The 12,991-nt window shown below is 40.3% G+C and overlaps 1 protein-coding gene across 4 annotated transcripts in view; it reads left to right on the top strand.

Annotated features, from left to right (window-relative positions):
• Positions 1–12,991, top strand: part of gtf2ird1 (GTF2I repeat domain containing 1) — a 55,910-nt gene that overhangs the window by 22,541 nt on the left and 20,378 nt on the right. For all 4 annotated transcript variants that reach the window (XM_024393599.2, XM_042309635.1, XM_024393600.2 and 1 more), the window contains 4 exons: positions 2,953–3,030; positions 3,311–3,494; positions 4,098–4,159; positions 7,736–7,801. In XM_024393599.2, coding sequence (XP_024249367.1) covers positions 2,953–3,030; positions 3,311–3,494; positions 4,098–4,159; positions 7,736–7,801 — 390 coding nt within the window. The remainder of the gene's footprint in view (positions 1–2,952; positions 3,031–3,310; positions 3,495–4,097; positions 4,160–7,735; positions 7,802–12,991) is intronic.

Below are 12,991 nucleotides of genomic sequence, written 5' to 3'. Positions count from 1 at the left end.
GCAAGAAGCCAAGGTAAGTTGCTAGCTAGCATTAAACTTATCTTATAAAAAACAATCAATCTTAACTAGTTAACTACACATGGTTGATGATATTACTAGTTTATCTAGCTTGTCCTGCGTTGCATATAATCGATGCGGTGCCTGTTAATTTCTCATCGAATCACAGATTTAACAAGCGCATTCGCGAAAAAAGCACTGTCGTTGCACCAATGTGTACCTAACCATAAACATCAATGCCTTTCTTTAAAATCAATACACAAGTATATATTTTTAAACCTGCATATTTAGTTAATATTGCCTGCTAACATGAATTTCTTATAACTAGGGAAATTGTGTCACTTCTCTTGCGTTCCGTGCAAGCAGAGTCAGGGTATATGCAGCAGTTTGGGCCGCCTGTTCATTGCGAACTGTGTGAAGACCATTTCTTCCTAACAAAGACCGTAATTAATTTGCCAGAATTGTACATAATTATGACATAACATTGAAGGTTGTGCAATGTAACAGCAATTTTTAGACTTAGGGATGCCTCCCGTTAGATAAAATACGAAACGGTTCCGTATTTCACTGAAAGAATAAACGTTTTGTTTTCAAAATTATAGTTTCCGGATTTGACCATATTAATGACCTAACGCTCGTATTTTTGTGTGTTATTATGTTAAGTCTATGATTTGATATTTGATAGAGCAGTCTGACTGAGCGGTGGAAGGCAGCAGCAGGCTCATAAGCATTCATTCAAACAGCACTTTTGTACATTTGCCAGCAGCTCTTCGCTGTGCTTCAAGCATTGAGCTGTTTATGACTTCAAGCCTATCAACTCCCGAGATTAGGCTGGTGTAACCGATGTGAAATAGCTAGCTAGTTAGCGGGCTGCACGCTAATAGCGTTTCGATCGGTGACGTCACTCACTCTGAGACCTTGAAGTAGTTGTTCCCCTTGCTCTGCTCTGCTTTTGTGGAGCGATGGGTAATGATGCTTCGAGGGTGGCTGTTGTCGATGTGTCCCTGGTTTGAGCCCAGGTAGGGGCGAGGAGAGGGACGGAAGCTATGCTGTTACAATGGCAATACTAAAGTGCCTATAAGAACATCCAATAGTCAATGGTATAGAGAGAAATAGTCCTATAATTCCTACGATAACTACAACCTAAAACTTCTTACCTGGGAATTTTGAAGACTCATGTTAAAAGGAACCACCTGCTTTCATATGTTCTGAGCAAGGAACTTAAACGTTAGCTTTTTTACATGGCACATATTGCACTTTTACTTTCTTCTCCAACACTTTGTTTTTGCATTATTTAAACCAAATTGAACATGTTTCATTATTTATTTGAGACTAAATAGATTTCATTGATGTATTATATTAAATTAAAATAAGTGTTCATTCAGTATTGTTGTAATTGTCATTATTACAAATATATTTATATAGAAATCAGCCGATTAATCGGTATCGGCTTTTTTTGGTCCTCCAATAATTGGAATCGGTATCGGCGTTGAAAAATCATAATCGATCGACCTCTAGCTGAAATAAAAGATCCCAGAAATGTTCCATGCACACCAAAAGCTTATTTCTCTAAAATGTTGTGCACAAATTAGTTTACATCCCTGTTAGTGAGCATTTCTCCCTTGTAAAGATAGTTAATCTACCTGACAGGTGTGGCATTACAAGAAGCTGATTAAACAGCATAATCCTTACATAGGTGCACCTTGTGCTGGATACAATTAAAGGCCACTCTAAAATGTGCAGTTTTGTCACGCAACAGAATGCCACAGATCTCAAGTTTTGAAGGAGCGTGCAATTGGCATGCTGACTGCAGGAATGTTCACCAGAGCTGTCGCCAGAGAATTGTATGTTCATTTTTCTACCATATGCCGCCTCCAACCTTGTTTTAGAGAATTTGGCAGTAAGTCCAACCGGCCTCACAACCGCAGACCAAGTGTAACCACGCCAAACCAGGATCTCCACATCCGGCTTCTTCACCTGCGGGATCATCTGAGACCAGCCAATACGGAAGAATTTCTGCACAAACTATCAGAAACCGTCTCAGGGAAGCTCATATGCATGCTTGTCGTACTCACCAGGGTCTTAACCAACTTAATTGGGCAAATGCTCACATTCAATGGCACTGGCACACTGGTAAAGTGTGCTCTTCACACTGAATCCTGGTTTCAACTATACCGGGCAGATGGCAGACAGCGTGTATGGTGTTGTGTGGCCGAGATGTTTGCTGATGTCAACATTGTGAACAGAGTGCCTCATGGTGGCAATTGGGTTATGGTATGGGCAGACATAAGCTACAAACACAATTGCATTTTGTCAATGGCAATTTGAATGCAGAGATATACCGTTACGAGATCCTGAAGCCCATTGTTCCACTGCCATCACCTCATGTTTCAGCATGATAATGCACGGCCCCATGTCACCAGTATCTGTACACAATTCCTGAAAGCAGAAAATATCCCAGTTCTTCCATGGCCTGCATACTTACCAGACATGTCATCCATTGAGCATGTTTGGGATGCTTTGTACCGACGTGAATGATAGCGTGTTCCACAGGCCACAATCAACAGCCTGAACAACTCTATGCGAAGGAAATGTGTCACGCTGCATGAGGAAAATGGTGGTCACACCAAATACTGATTGGTTTTCTGATCCACGCCCCTACTTAAAAACAAAGGTATCTGTGACCAACAGATGCATATCTGTATTCTCAGTCATGTGTAATCCATAGATTAGGGCCTAATGAATTTTTCAATTGACTGATTTCCTTAAATTAATTGTTGTAAATTGAAATTGTTGCATGTTGTGTTTATATCTTTGTTCAGAGTAAATGCCTCATCAGCTTAGTTCAACTGTTTATTCAGACTGATTCAGACACATTCACTAATCGTGTTCTTTCTTTCAGCTCTGAATAAAACCCACTTAAACATTTCTCTTCATTTTCATTTTTCCTGACAGGAAATATCGCTGAGGACATAGGTGAAATGATCCTCCAGCTTCGGAGGCAGGTGGAAAGCATATTCAGCATTAAGTACGGTAAGTTACCCAATGCACTTACTTGCACGCTCAATGTTCAGACTGGCCAAGCAAGAGAAACTGACTCGAGCACTAAATCATAAATTACACCGACTTAGTCAACTGTTTCTACACAGCCACGTTATTTTCTAGCCTTTTTAAGGTGTCACAGAGAAAGCAATGATTCTTCAAAAATCTATTTGACTGTCCTGGGAATAGTTAAGTACTGGGCAACATCTTTTGCATAAAATAATTCACCTGTATTCCTCTCTCCATTTTCCATCCCACCATCCCACTGTAGCCGAGGCGCTTGGACTACTTGAACCTGCGAAGGTGCCATACTCCAAGTTTCAGATGTACCCAGAGGAGCTGTGTGTCACAGGGCTACCGGAGGGTGTGGCTTTCCGCAGACCCAACTGTTTCGGAGCGGCCAAGCTGCGCAAGATCCTGGCCGTTGGCAGTCAGATTCAGTTTGTCATCAAAAGGTCAGAGATCATACATTGTCACATAGGGGAAAGAACCTTCGCAAGTCATTCAAGTGCATCCCAATAATCTCTCCTTTCTCCGAAAGCTTGCACTTGTCCACGTCCCTTCATTGATTTGAAGGGAATGGACTGGTATATGGAAACCCTTAAGCCAATGCCTACACCAATCCAATGCTTTTACATTTGTGGGGAGTAGTGAACGAGTGTACACTTTAGGAGGAAGGAGGGATCATTGTGACTCGCCCATGGTCTTGGTCACGTTCCAGGCTGACTACGTTCCAGGCTGACTACGTTCCAGGCTGACTACATTGCTGACATTGTATTACATCAACCAGCGGTTGCATCATCAACTACGCAGTCGGCATCAGACTGGTATATAATATGATGTGGTTAACTGATATGTTCAACACCTGTCCAGGCGTTGTGAGATATGGAAGGCATCTAACGTGTAGTCAGCCTGGAACATGGCCCTAGTCTGCGAATTGTTGTTGTATGAAGAGGATATAGGTGAAATGTTGTATATGTTGGTGCAGGAATAAAGGACAACAGGTTACACTTTTTTTATGATGTTCGAACCATGTTTTGTTGTGGTTTCCTATCCAGGCCAGAACTTTTAACGGATCAAGTCAAGCTAGAGACGCCTCCTTTCCCGGCCTGTGATTCAGGTGAATACATCTTCATTCTAAATGCCAGCTGATTTAATAATTATATCACAGTTAATATAATTATTTACTATTAAAAATAGTAAGTTTACAAACTAAATTAGTTAAATGTCAGTTCATTCCTGAATTGACTGAGAGTAAATGAGCCAAGCCCCCCTATTTAATTTGATTTGATAAGGATATATTTTAGTCCTAATTTGGACTAATCTTCCAAGAGTCGTTAAAATACAATTTATAATACGATTACATTTTCACATGTAACACACTGTTACAAACAAACATAATACACTGACATATTGACCCGATAAATACTATAACACTCTGAAATTATAGATTGATTCCTTTATCTACCATAGTCCTGCACAACCTTTCAATTTATTATATTTAAATGGTTCTAAAGTATTGTTTGAATTTATATATTGAAAGGTGTCTGGTTTGCTCAGATAAAAAATTATACAATTTCTTTATTGCTCTGAATTTCAATGTTATTTTGCCTATTTCTCTTTTCTGTCTGTATAACACATGTGGATAGGTGGACAATTCCTAGTATTTACTGAATGTCTGTCTCTTACCAACGGAATACTGTTTTAAATGGTGTACATTGTGAAATAAAATAAGCATGTTTTTTCAATGATCTTGTTGATAGATGACCAACCAAGAGCATTGTGCATGACTACAACAGAATAACCATATCTCCAACTTAAAACAGTCCTTGCTGCTTTGTTCTGTGCAATCTGCAGCCTCCTAATTTCACTTGCTGATACATTCCCCTAGACCACAGAACAGTAGTTCACCTGACTCCCAATTAATGCTTGGGTTGTTTGCTTAAGAATCTTTCCCGGTAAATATTTAGCTATCCTTCTGATCATGCATGCATGCATTTTTTTTTTTTACATAGATGAGTTATGTGTGACGAACATGATAAACAGTTGTCTATCTGCACCCCTAGTAGTTTGGTTTCTGGCACTTCCCCAATTTTACGCCACCCACACTTAATTCTATCCCATGCTGTGTTGGCCTTTTCCTGGTGGAACAGACCAACATAACCTTGGTTTTCAAAACAAGTTTGTTCTGGCAAACCCACTCCCTGATATTTCCCAGATCTACTTGTAAAGCTTGCTGTACCTGTTGAACCAACCAAACCATACACACAACCAAGCCGCACTGCTTCTTAACACAGTGCGCATCCAACCTGGAAGCCAGCCGCACCAATGTGTCGGAGGAAACACCGTGCACCTGGCAACCTTGGTTAGCGCGCACTGCGCCCGGCCCGCCACAGGAGTCGCTGGTGCGTGATGAGACAAGTATATCCCTACCGGCCAAGCCCTCCCTAACCCGGACGATGCTATGCCAATTGTGCGTCGCCCCATGGACCTCCCGTTCGTGGCCGGTTACGACAGAGCCTGGGCGCGAACCCAGAGTCTCTGGTGGCACAACTGGCGCTGCAGTACAGCGCCCTTAACCACTGGGGCGGCAGGGTAGCCTGGTGGTTAGAGCGTTAGAGCGTTGGACTAGTGACCGGAAGGTTGCAAGTTCAAACCCCCGAGATGACAAGGAACAAATCTATTGTTCTGCCCCTGAACAGGCAGTTAACCCACTGTTCCTAGGCCGTCATTGAAAATTGAAAAAAAGAATTTGTTCTTAACTGACTTGCCTGGTTAAATAAAGGTAAAATTAAAAATTATAAAAATTAAAAACTGCACCACCCGGGAGGCCAAATGTCCCCTTTTCCAGTGACCAATTAAATATGTAGCATGGTAAGAAAAGGTATGTGAACCCTTTGGAAATACCTTGATTTCTGCATAAATTGGTCATGAAATTTGATCTGAACTTCATCTAGGTCACAACAATAGACAAACACAGTCTGCTTAAACTAATAACATACACACAATGATACGTTTTCATGTCTTTATTGAACACACTGTGTAAACATTCACAGTGCAGGGTGGAAAAAGTATGTGAACACTTGGATTTAATAACTGGTTGTCCCTACTTTGGCAGCAATAACCTCAACCAAACGTTTTCTGTAGTTGCGGATCAGACCTGCACAACGGCCAGGAAGAATTTTGGACCATTCCTTTTTACAGAACTGTTTCAGTTCAGCAATATTGTTGGGATGTCTGGTGTGAATGGTTTGAGGTCAGGACTCTGACTGGGCCACTCCAGAAGGAAAAATGTATTGTGTTGAAGCCATTCTGTTGTTGATTTATTTCTGTGTTTTGGGTCATTGTCCTGTTGCATCACCCAATTTCTGTTGAGCTTAAATTGGCGTACATTCTCCAACAAAAGGTCTTCATAAACATGGGAATTAATTTTTCTGTTACTGATATCAAGATGTCAAGGCCATGAGGCATCAAATCAGCCCCAAACCACGATGCTCCCTCCACCATACTTTACAGTTGGGATGAGATATTGATGTTGGTGTGCTGTACCTTTTTTTCTCCACACAGTGTTGTCTTCCTTCCAAACAACTCAACTGTAGTTTCATCTGTCCACAGAATATTTTGCCAGTAGCTGTGGAACATCCAGGTGCACTTTTGCAAACTTCAGATGTGCAGCAATGTTTTTTGTAGACAGCAGTGGCTTCAGCAGTGGCAGCAGTGGCTTCATCCATGGTGTCCTCCCATGAACACCACCAAAAATACAATCATTTGTTTTATTAGTTTAAGCACACTATTTTTGTTTATTGTTGTGACTGAGATGAAGATCAGATCAAATTTGATAACTAATTTAAGCAGATATCCAGGTAATTACAAGGGGTTCACATACCTTTTCTTGCCACTGTATTTCAGTGGAGCTGCAATCTGGGGAGCAGCATAGCGAAGTAAAACATTGATTTACCATTGGGTAATGGCTTCAATAGGTTTAACACCTTTACTTACAGCAGAGATTAAAATAGCATTTATTTTGCTCAAAATATGATCATCAATCTATTGGACAATAGCTTGTTTGGAAGAATGGGTGTTTACATTATCTCTCAGTAAATAAATAAAAAATCTGCAAAATGATTGGCAATATCAGCTGGTTTTGTTATTGTTCTCCTGTCAATCTCCACACTAGATGGGTATGATGAGATAGATGTACCAAGTAAGCCCTTAACTGTATTCTATACCTTTTTAAAAATCATTTTTACAATCAATAAAACCATTTTTGTAAAATAAAGTGTTTTTCTTACTATTTAATTTAGCTGCCTAATTACATAGTGTTCTATAATTCTGTTAATAAATTTCTAGTTTAGATTTGGCTGCTAAGACTTTTGCCATATTTCTTTGAGAAAATGCCTCACCCAGTTCATCATCAATCCATGGAGATGGATTTCTTACTGGGGCATGATGGTCCATTACCCCAGTGAGCAAATCTTCAAGAAACCCTTAGCCTACAAATGTTGAGCGCATAGAATTACAATTTACTCAGTAATTAAATATTATTAACGCTGTAATTAATTAGAATTAACTGGTAATTCCACAGTTGAACCAGTGGTTAGGATCCATATTTTTCAATGTGGCTTTTAGATAGGTCTGGTGAACTGGATGTATTCACTGCAAGTTTAGACAACTCTGCTAATATTTTTTTCCACAGACCTCGACTCCAAAGATGCTTTGACAGAAGATGCAGGGGCCGATTCGAAGAGACCAGGCTTCTCAGGTAATAGGGAGACCAAATACTTCAGCCAATACCAGTAGATTACTTTGCCCTCCAATACTTTGAGCAATACATAGTCGAGTACTTTTGGAGTCCTGGTTAGGATTTGTTTTTCCCCTTGCTTGTTCACTTAAAGATAAGAGAAGTGCTATTTATATGCTGCAATTCAGCTTCAAGCTATCTATAGAAGATACAGAAATGTTTATGGGGGATGTGTTGCTGTATATATTCAGAGCCATATGCCTGTAATGCTTAAAATATATTTTGTCAAGTGTTAATGAAGTGTTGTGGTTGCATTTTTACTTAGCACATCTAAAGCCTTTTCTTTTGGGGTGTTGCTATAGGCCACCAAGTGCTAACAGTCAGTATCTAAATAATATGTGTCAAATGCTTAATAGTGTATGTGATGTAAACTGGGAGGTCTACTGTCTTGGGGACCTGAATATTGACTGATTTTCATCAAGCTGTCCGCTCAAGAGGAAGCTTCTCACTGTAATGAGTGCCTGTAATCTGGTTCATGTTATTAATCAACCAGGGTGTTTACAAACACTACAGGAACAAGATCATCCACATGTATTGATCACATTTTTACTAATAATGTAGAACTTTGTTCTAAAGCTCAGTGGTGGAAAAAGTACTAAATTGTCATACTTGCGTAAAAGTAAAAATACCTTAAAAGAAAATGACTAAAGTAAAAGTGAAAATCACCCAGTAAAATACTACTTGAGTAAAAGTGGTTTAAGTTGGTTTAAAATATACTGAAGCATCAAAAGTAAATGTAGTTTCTAAAATATAATTAAGTATAAAAAGTAAAAGTATGGATAATTTAAAATTACTTATATTGAGCAAAACCAGATGGCACAATGTTTTATTTATTTTTATTTACTGATAGCCAGGGTCACACTCCAACACTCAGACATGTAAAAACAAAGAATTTGTGTTTAGTAAGTCCGCCAGATCAGAGGAAGTAGGGATGACCAGGGATGTTCTCTTGATAAGTGTGCGAATTAGACCATTTTCTGTCCTGCTAAGCATTCAAAATGTAACAACTACTTTTGGGTGTCAGGGAGAATGAATGGAGTAAAAAGTACTTCATTTTCTTTAGGAATATAGTGAAGTAAAAGTAAAAGTTGTCAAAAATATAAATTGTAAAGTAAAGTACAGATACCTGAAAAAACTACTTAAGTACTTTACACCACTGCTAAAGCTGTATCTGTACCCATTGGCTAGAGTGATCACAATATTTTGGCTACATCCAGGAATGCGAAAGTTCCAAAAGCTGGGCCTAAAATAGTGTAAATGATTTTGCAGTCACTCTTATGTGGATGATGTAAAGAATATTTGTTGGTCTGATGTGATTAATAAGGAGCATCCAGATGCTGCACTTCATGAATTTATGAAATTGCTTCTTCCAATTATTGATAAACATGCACCTGTTAAGAAACGGACTGTTAGAACTGTGAAGGCTTTGTGGATTGATGAGGAGTGGCTAAAAAGTCTGGCTGCAGATCTGACAGACTTACATACTGCAAATTGAGAAATTATATGTCTAAACTCAACAAAAAGAAGAAGAAACTGTATTATGAAGCCAAGATCAATGATATAAACAATGATGGAAAAAAAACTTGAGTACTTGAAATAAAATTATCGTCAGAAAGACAAATTCAACTCCATCTTTTATCAAATCAGATGGCTTTTTTTTTTTTTTTTTTTTTTTTACAAAACCATTTGATGTTAACATTGGCAAAGTGGGCAAATTTAGGCAGGACATGCCAACAACGAACAGTGAGTCATTGTGTTCGTGCATAAAAAACTAATATTGAAAGAAAAGCATTGCAAGTTTGAATCTGGTCAAATTATTGTTCGTGACAAACCTCCTTGCATTGACAACTTAGATGGAAAGCTACTGAGGATGGTAGCTGACTCTATAGCCACTCCTATCTGTCTTATTTTTAATCTGAGCCAAGAGGAAAGTATTTGTCCTCAGGCCTGGAGGGAAGCCAAAGTAATTCCACTACCCAAGAGTGGTAAAGTTGCCTTTACTGGTTCTAACAGCAGACCTATAAGCTTGCTGCCAGCTCTTAGCAAACTGTTAGAAAGAATTGTGTTTGACCAGAGAGTCGGGGCACCACAAAATAATATTTATAGAGCTGTTATCTTCCGAATAAACTCTTAAAGACCTAGTAATATTTTACATCTATAGCAGTCAATATTAATCGTCACCTTAATTCAGTCTCATCTGAAAGTTGTAAATTCTTGGTTATCTTCAGGAACCCCGCTAAAGGGTTGAATCAGCAATACAAAATTGCGTTTAATTATTTATTTACTAAATACCTAACTAATCACACAGAAATCCATATACACAGAATTAATTATACCTTGATTACAAATTACATCATAAAGGAAAACGTCCCTAGCGGGCGGAACAGATATGACAGCTGGTTACACAAAAGAAAAGGGCTGGGTTTGAGTAAAATAGTGGGAAGACTGAGGAAAAAAGGGAGAAGCTGTGCTATCTTAAATACAGTATCCTATGCATTCTAAATTACCGCCCATTTGGAAAAGGACAATGCAATAAATATTTACTCTGAGCTGCGCTTCGGTAGGTTGGTGGTAGATGGAAGGCCGTGTTGCCCAACCGAGTCCTTTGAAGAATGTCTCTGGTGGTAAATTGTACACGTTGTAGTAACGTCATTGTGTGGTAGACGGGATACTCTGTCTGTTCTTTCCTAGCCCCCGTTTGCAGCTGCTGTTGCTAACTCAACGGCTAGGAGGTATCACTTCTGTAGTGAATAAGAGGTGAAAGTTCATATCATTCGCAACCAAAGCTCACACTGAGTTTGGCTTAGTTCTGTAGTTGACATGTTAGTCCTTTTAACGCAGAGGCTGCAGACCTCACATACTTGGAACAGGAGGTTACATTTTCATCAAGGCTTTATATAGTGGAGCGAGAAGGGTGTGTTTGAAAAGTTTTATAACCCATGTCTCTTCACAGGGGCGGGCCACTGATTGAACAGAGCCCTAACCTTATGAAAACCCAAATCTCTCATTTGGAAGCTAAAATTACATTTAATCTCTTCACCAATAATTTTATATTCAAACAATTAAATTGAACAGCAATTCCATGTGACTCTGATAGTTCTGATGTGTAGACATTCCACTGTAGAGTTTGTTGATAAGAATGTCTCAGATGACAACCGAACTGACATCATATTCATTAAGTACCACCGCATATGTCGAAGGGTGTGTTTGAAAAGTTTTATAACCCATGTCTCTTCACAGGGGCGGGCCACTGATTGAACAGAGCCCTAACCTTATGAAAACCCAAATCTCTCATTTGGAAGCTAAAATTACATTTCATCTCTTCACCAATAATTTTATATTCAAACAATTGAATTGAACAACAATTCCATGTGAATCCGATAATTCTGATGTGTAGACTTTCCACTGTAGAGTTTGTTGATAAGAATGTCTCGGATGACAACCGAACTGACATCATATTCATTAAGTACCACCGCATATGTTCAATTGGTCGGATTACCAGAATATAGTTCATTTCCCCCCACCTTCTGATGTTCCCAGAATCTCTAGGTTAACTAAGGGGGTTTCAAATGTCACATCAGTAGGGTAGAGAGAGGAAACAGGGGGGAAGAGGTATTTATGACTGTCATAAACCTACCCCCCAGGTTAACGTCATGACATTCCCCCCATGTTGGGTTCAATCTTGCGATTAACCTGCATGTTGCAAACCAACATAAAAATGACCGTAGGTTGTCCTGGTTGTGGACCAACGTTGTGGTCCCCATCTGGTCTAGTCTTGTAGTGACTACTACACATGGCAAGGAATGATTATTGTTGCCATTTTTTTGGAGGTGGACAAGTCCACTGGACTTCCTTTATGACCAGTGTGGTACACCTCAGTACTATGTTAGACGTGTTCTAAGATAATCCCCGTCTAGGGGCCTGTCTGCTCCTCGCTGTTCTCAAAGGGGATTTGATTTATGCTCTGGCGGCCTCGTACGGTGTTGTCCGTAGTCTCGACCCCCACCGGCCTCGATAAGGCTCATCATGGGTCTGGGCTACTATTCCCCCCCTTTGTGTCTCGGGACCTCCCCCCACCATCGGGTGGTGTTGGTATCCGAGGCGCAAACGAAAAGTTCGGACCCTATGTACGAGTTGTCAGTGACTGCGTTATTATGAGAGTGGCTGTAACCTTTCAACCAAATCTCCTGGTGTTTGTGCTTCTACACCCTCAGTGTCTGTCGAGGTCTGTTAGTCCCCACCGCGTCCGCGTGTGGCAACCTCTCCAGTACCTGCAAACTGAGACGAGGATATCGGTCTGTGACATCGCAAAGTGTTTCACCAGTGGGAGTCATCGGGTCAGTTGCTGGACTGACGCCATTAGTGTCATTGTAAAGGTTGACAGTCCCCCACAAAGCGGAAGGTGTATCATCGGAAGCAGAGTATACTCTGCGCATCAATGTTTTTCTTGCTGAGACGGCCGCAGTGCTTGCGGAAGTGTCAGAAAGGCAAGAGAAGTTAATCTCAACTACCCTATTGCACGACTGCAAGGAGGAGGGAAGTTGCTCATTCACAGAGACAGCTGGCTCGAAATCATGACAAGAATGGTCAATCAGATTGCCTGATGGAATGTGTCGAGATATTGTAATATCTCCTTGGATCGGATACTGCACCAAGAGGTTTCTAAACATCTTTTTCCCAAGTGGTTCTTTGACAGCTACCCCTCGTGAATGACTGCGTTGCAGCTAGCGTTAGGGGAAGACAGTGTGGGTCGGTGGAGAAGGCACTGTAGCCTGTGACCATACCTGGTTGGTTTTCCAATCCATCAATGGGAGTAACCGATCCATTAAGTCTGCTCAAAGTAGCAGGGGTACAGTTTTGAGGCTGGTAACATACACAGGGTGGATGAGCGATACGTCCTTGAAGTGTAGTTTCAGCATGACTCTCAATGTGAGAGGCGAGGTAGTCTGAGTGACCCCTCGAAGTGTAGTGTCGCATCGTTCCACTTTTAACCAACGTTTAGTTGGCTTCAAAGCTCTTTTGAGATCATCGAACAATGTTTGATAGATGAGTGATATTGTCACACCCGAATCAATTAGCACATGACAAGTTAAGCAGTCCTCCAGGACTGTTTCCAGGTATGGTCGTTTCGATTTGTGTTTAGTGGACATA

Source organism: Oncorhynchus tshawytscha, linkage group LG30 (genome assembly GCF_018296145.1).
Source record: "Oncorhynchus tshawytscha isolate Ot180627B linkage group LG30, Otsh_v2.0, whole genome shotgun sequence".
Classification (NCBI taxonomy): domain Eukaryota; kingdom Metazoa; phylum Chordata; class Actinopteri; order Salmoniformes; family Salmonidae; genus Oncorhynchus; species Oncorhynchus tshawytscha.
Note: the sequence above shows the minus strand (reverse complement) of the source record. Positions and strands in the feature narration are given on the sequence as shown.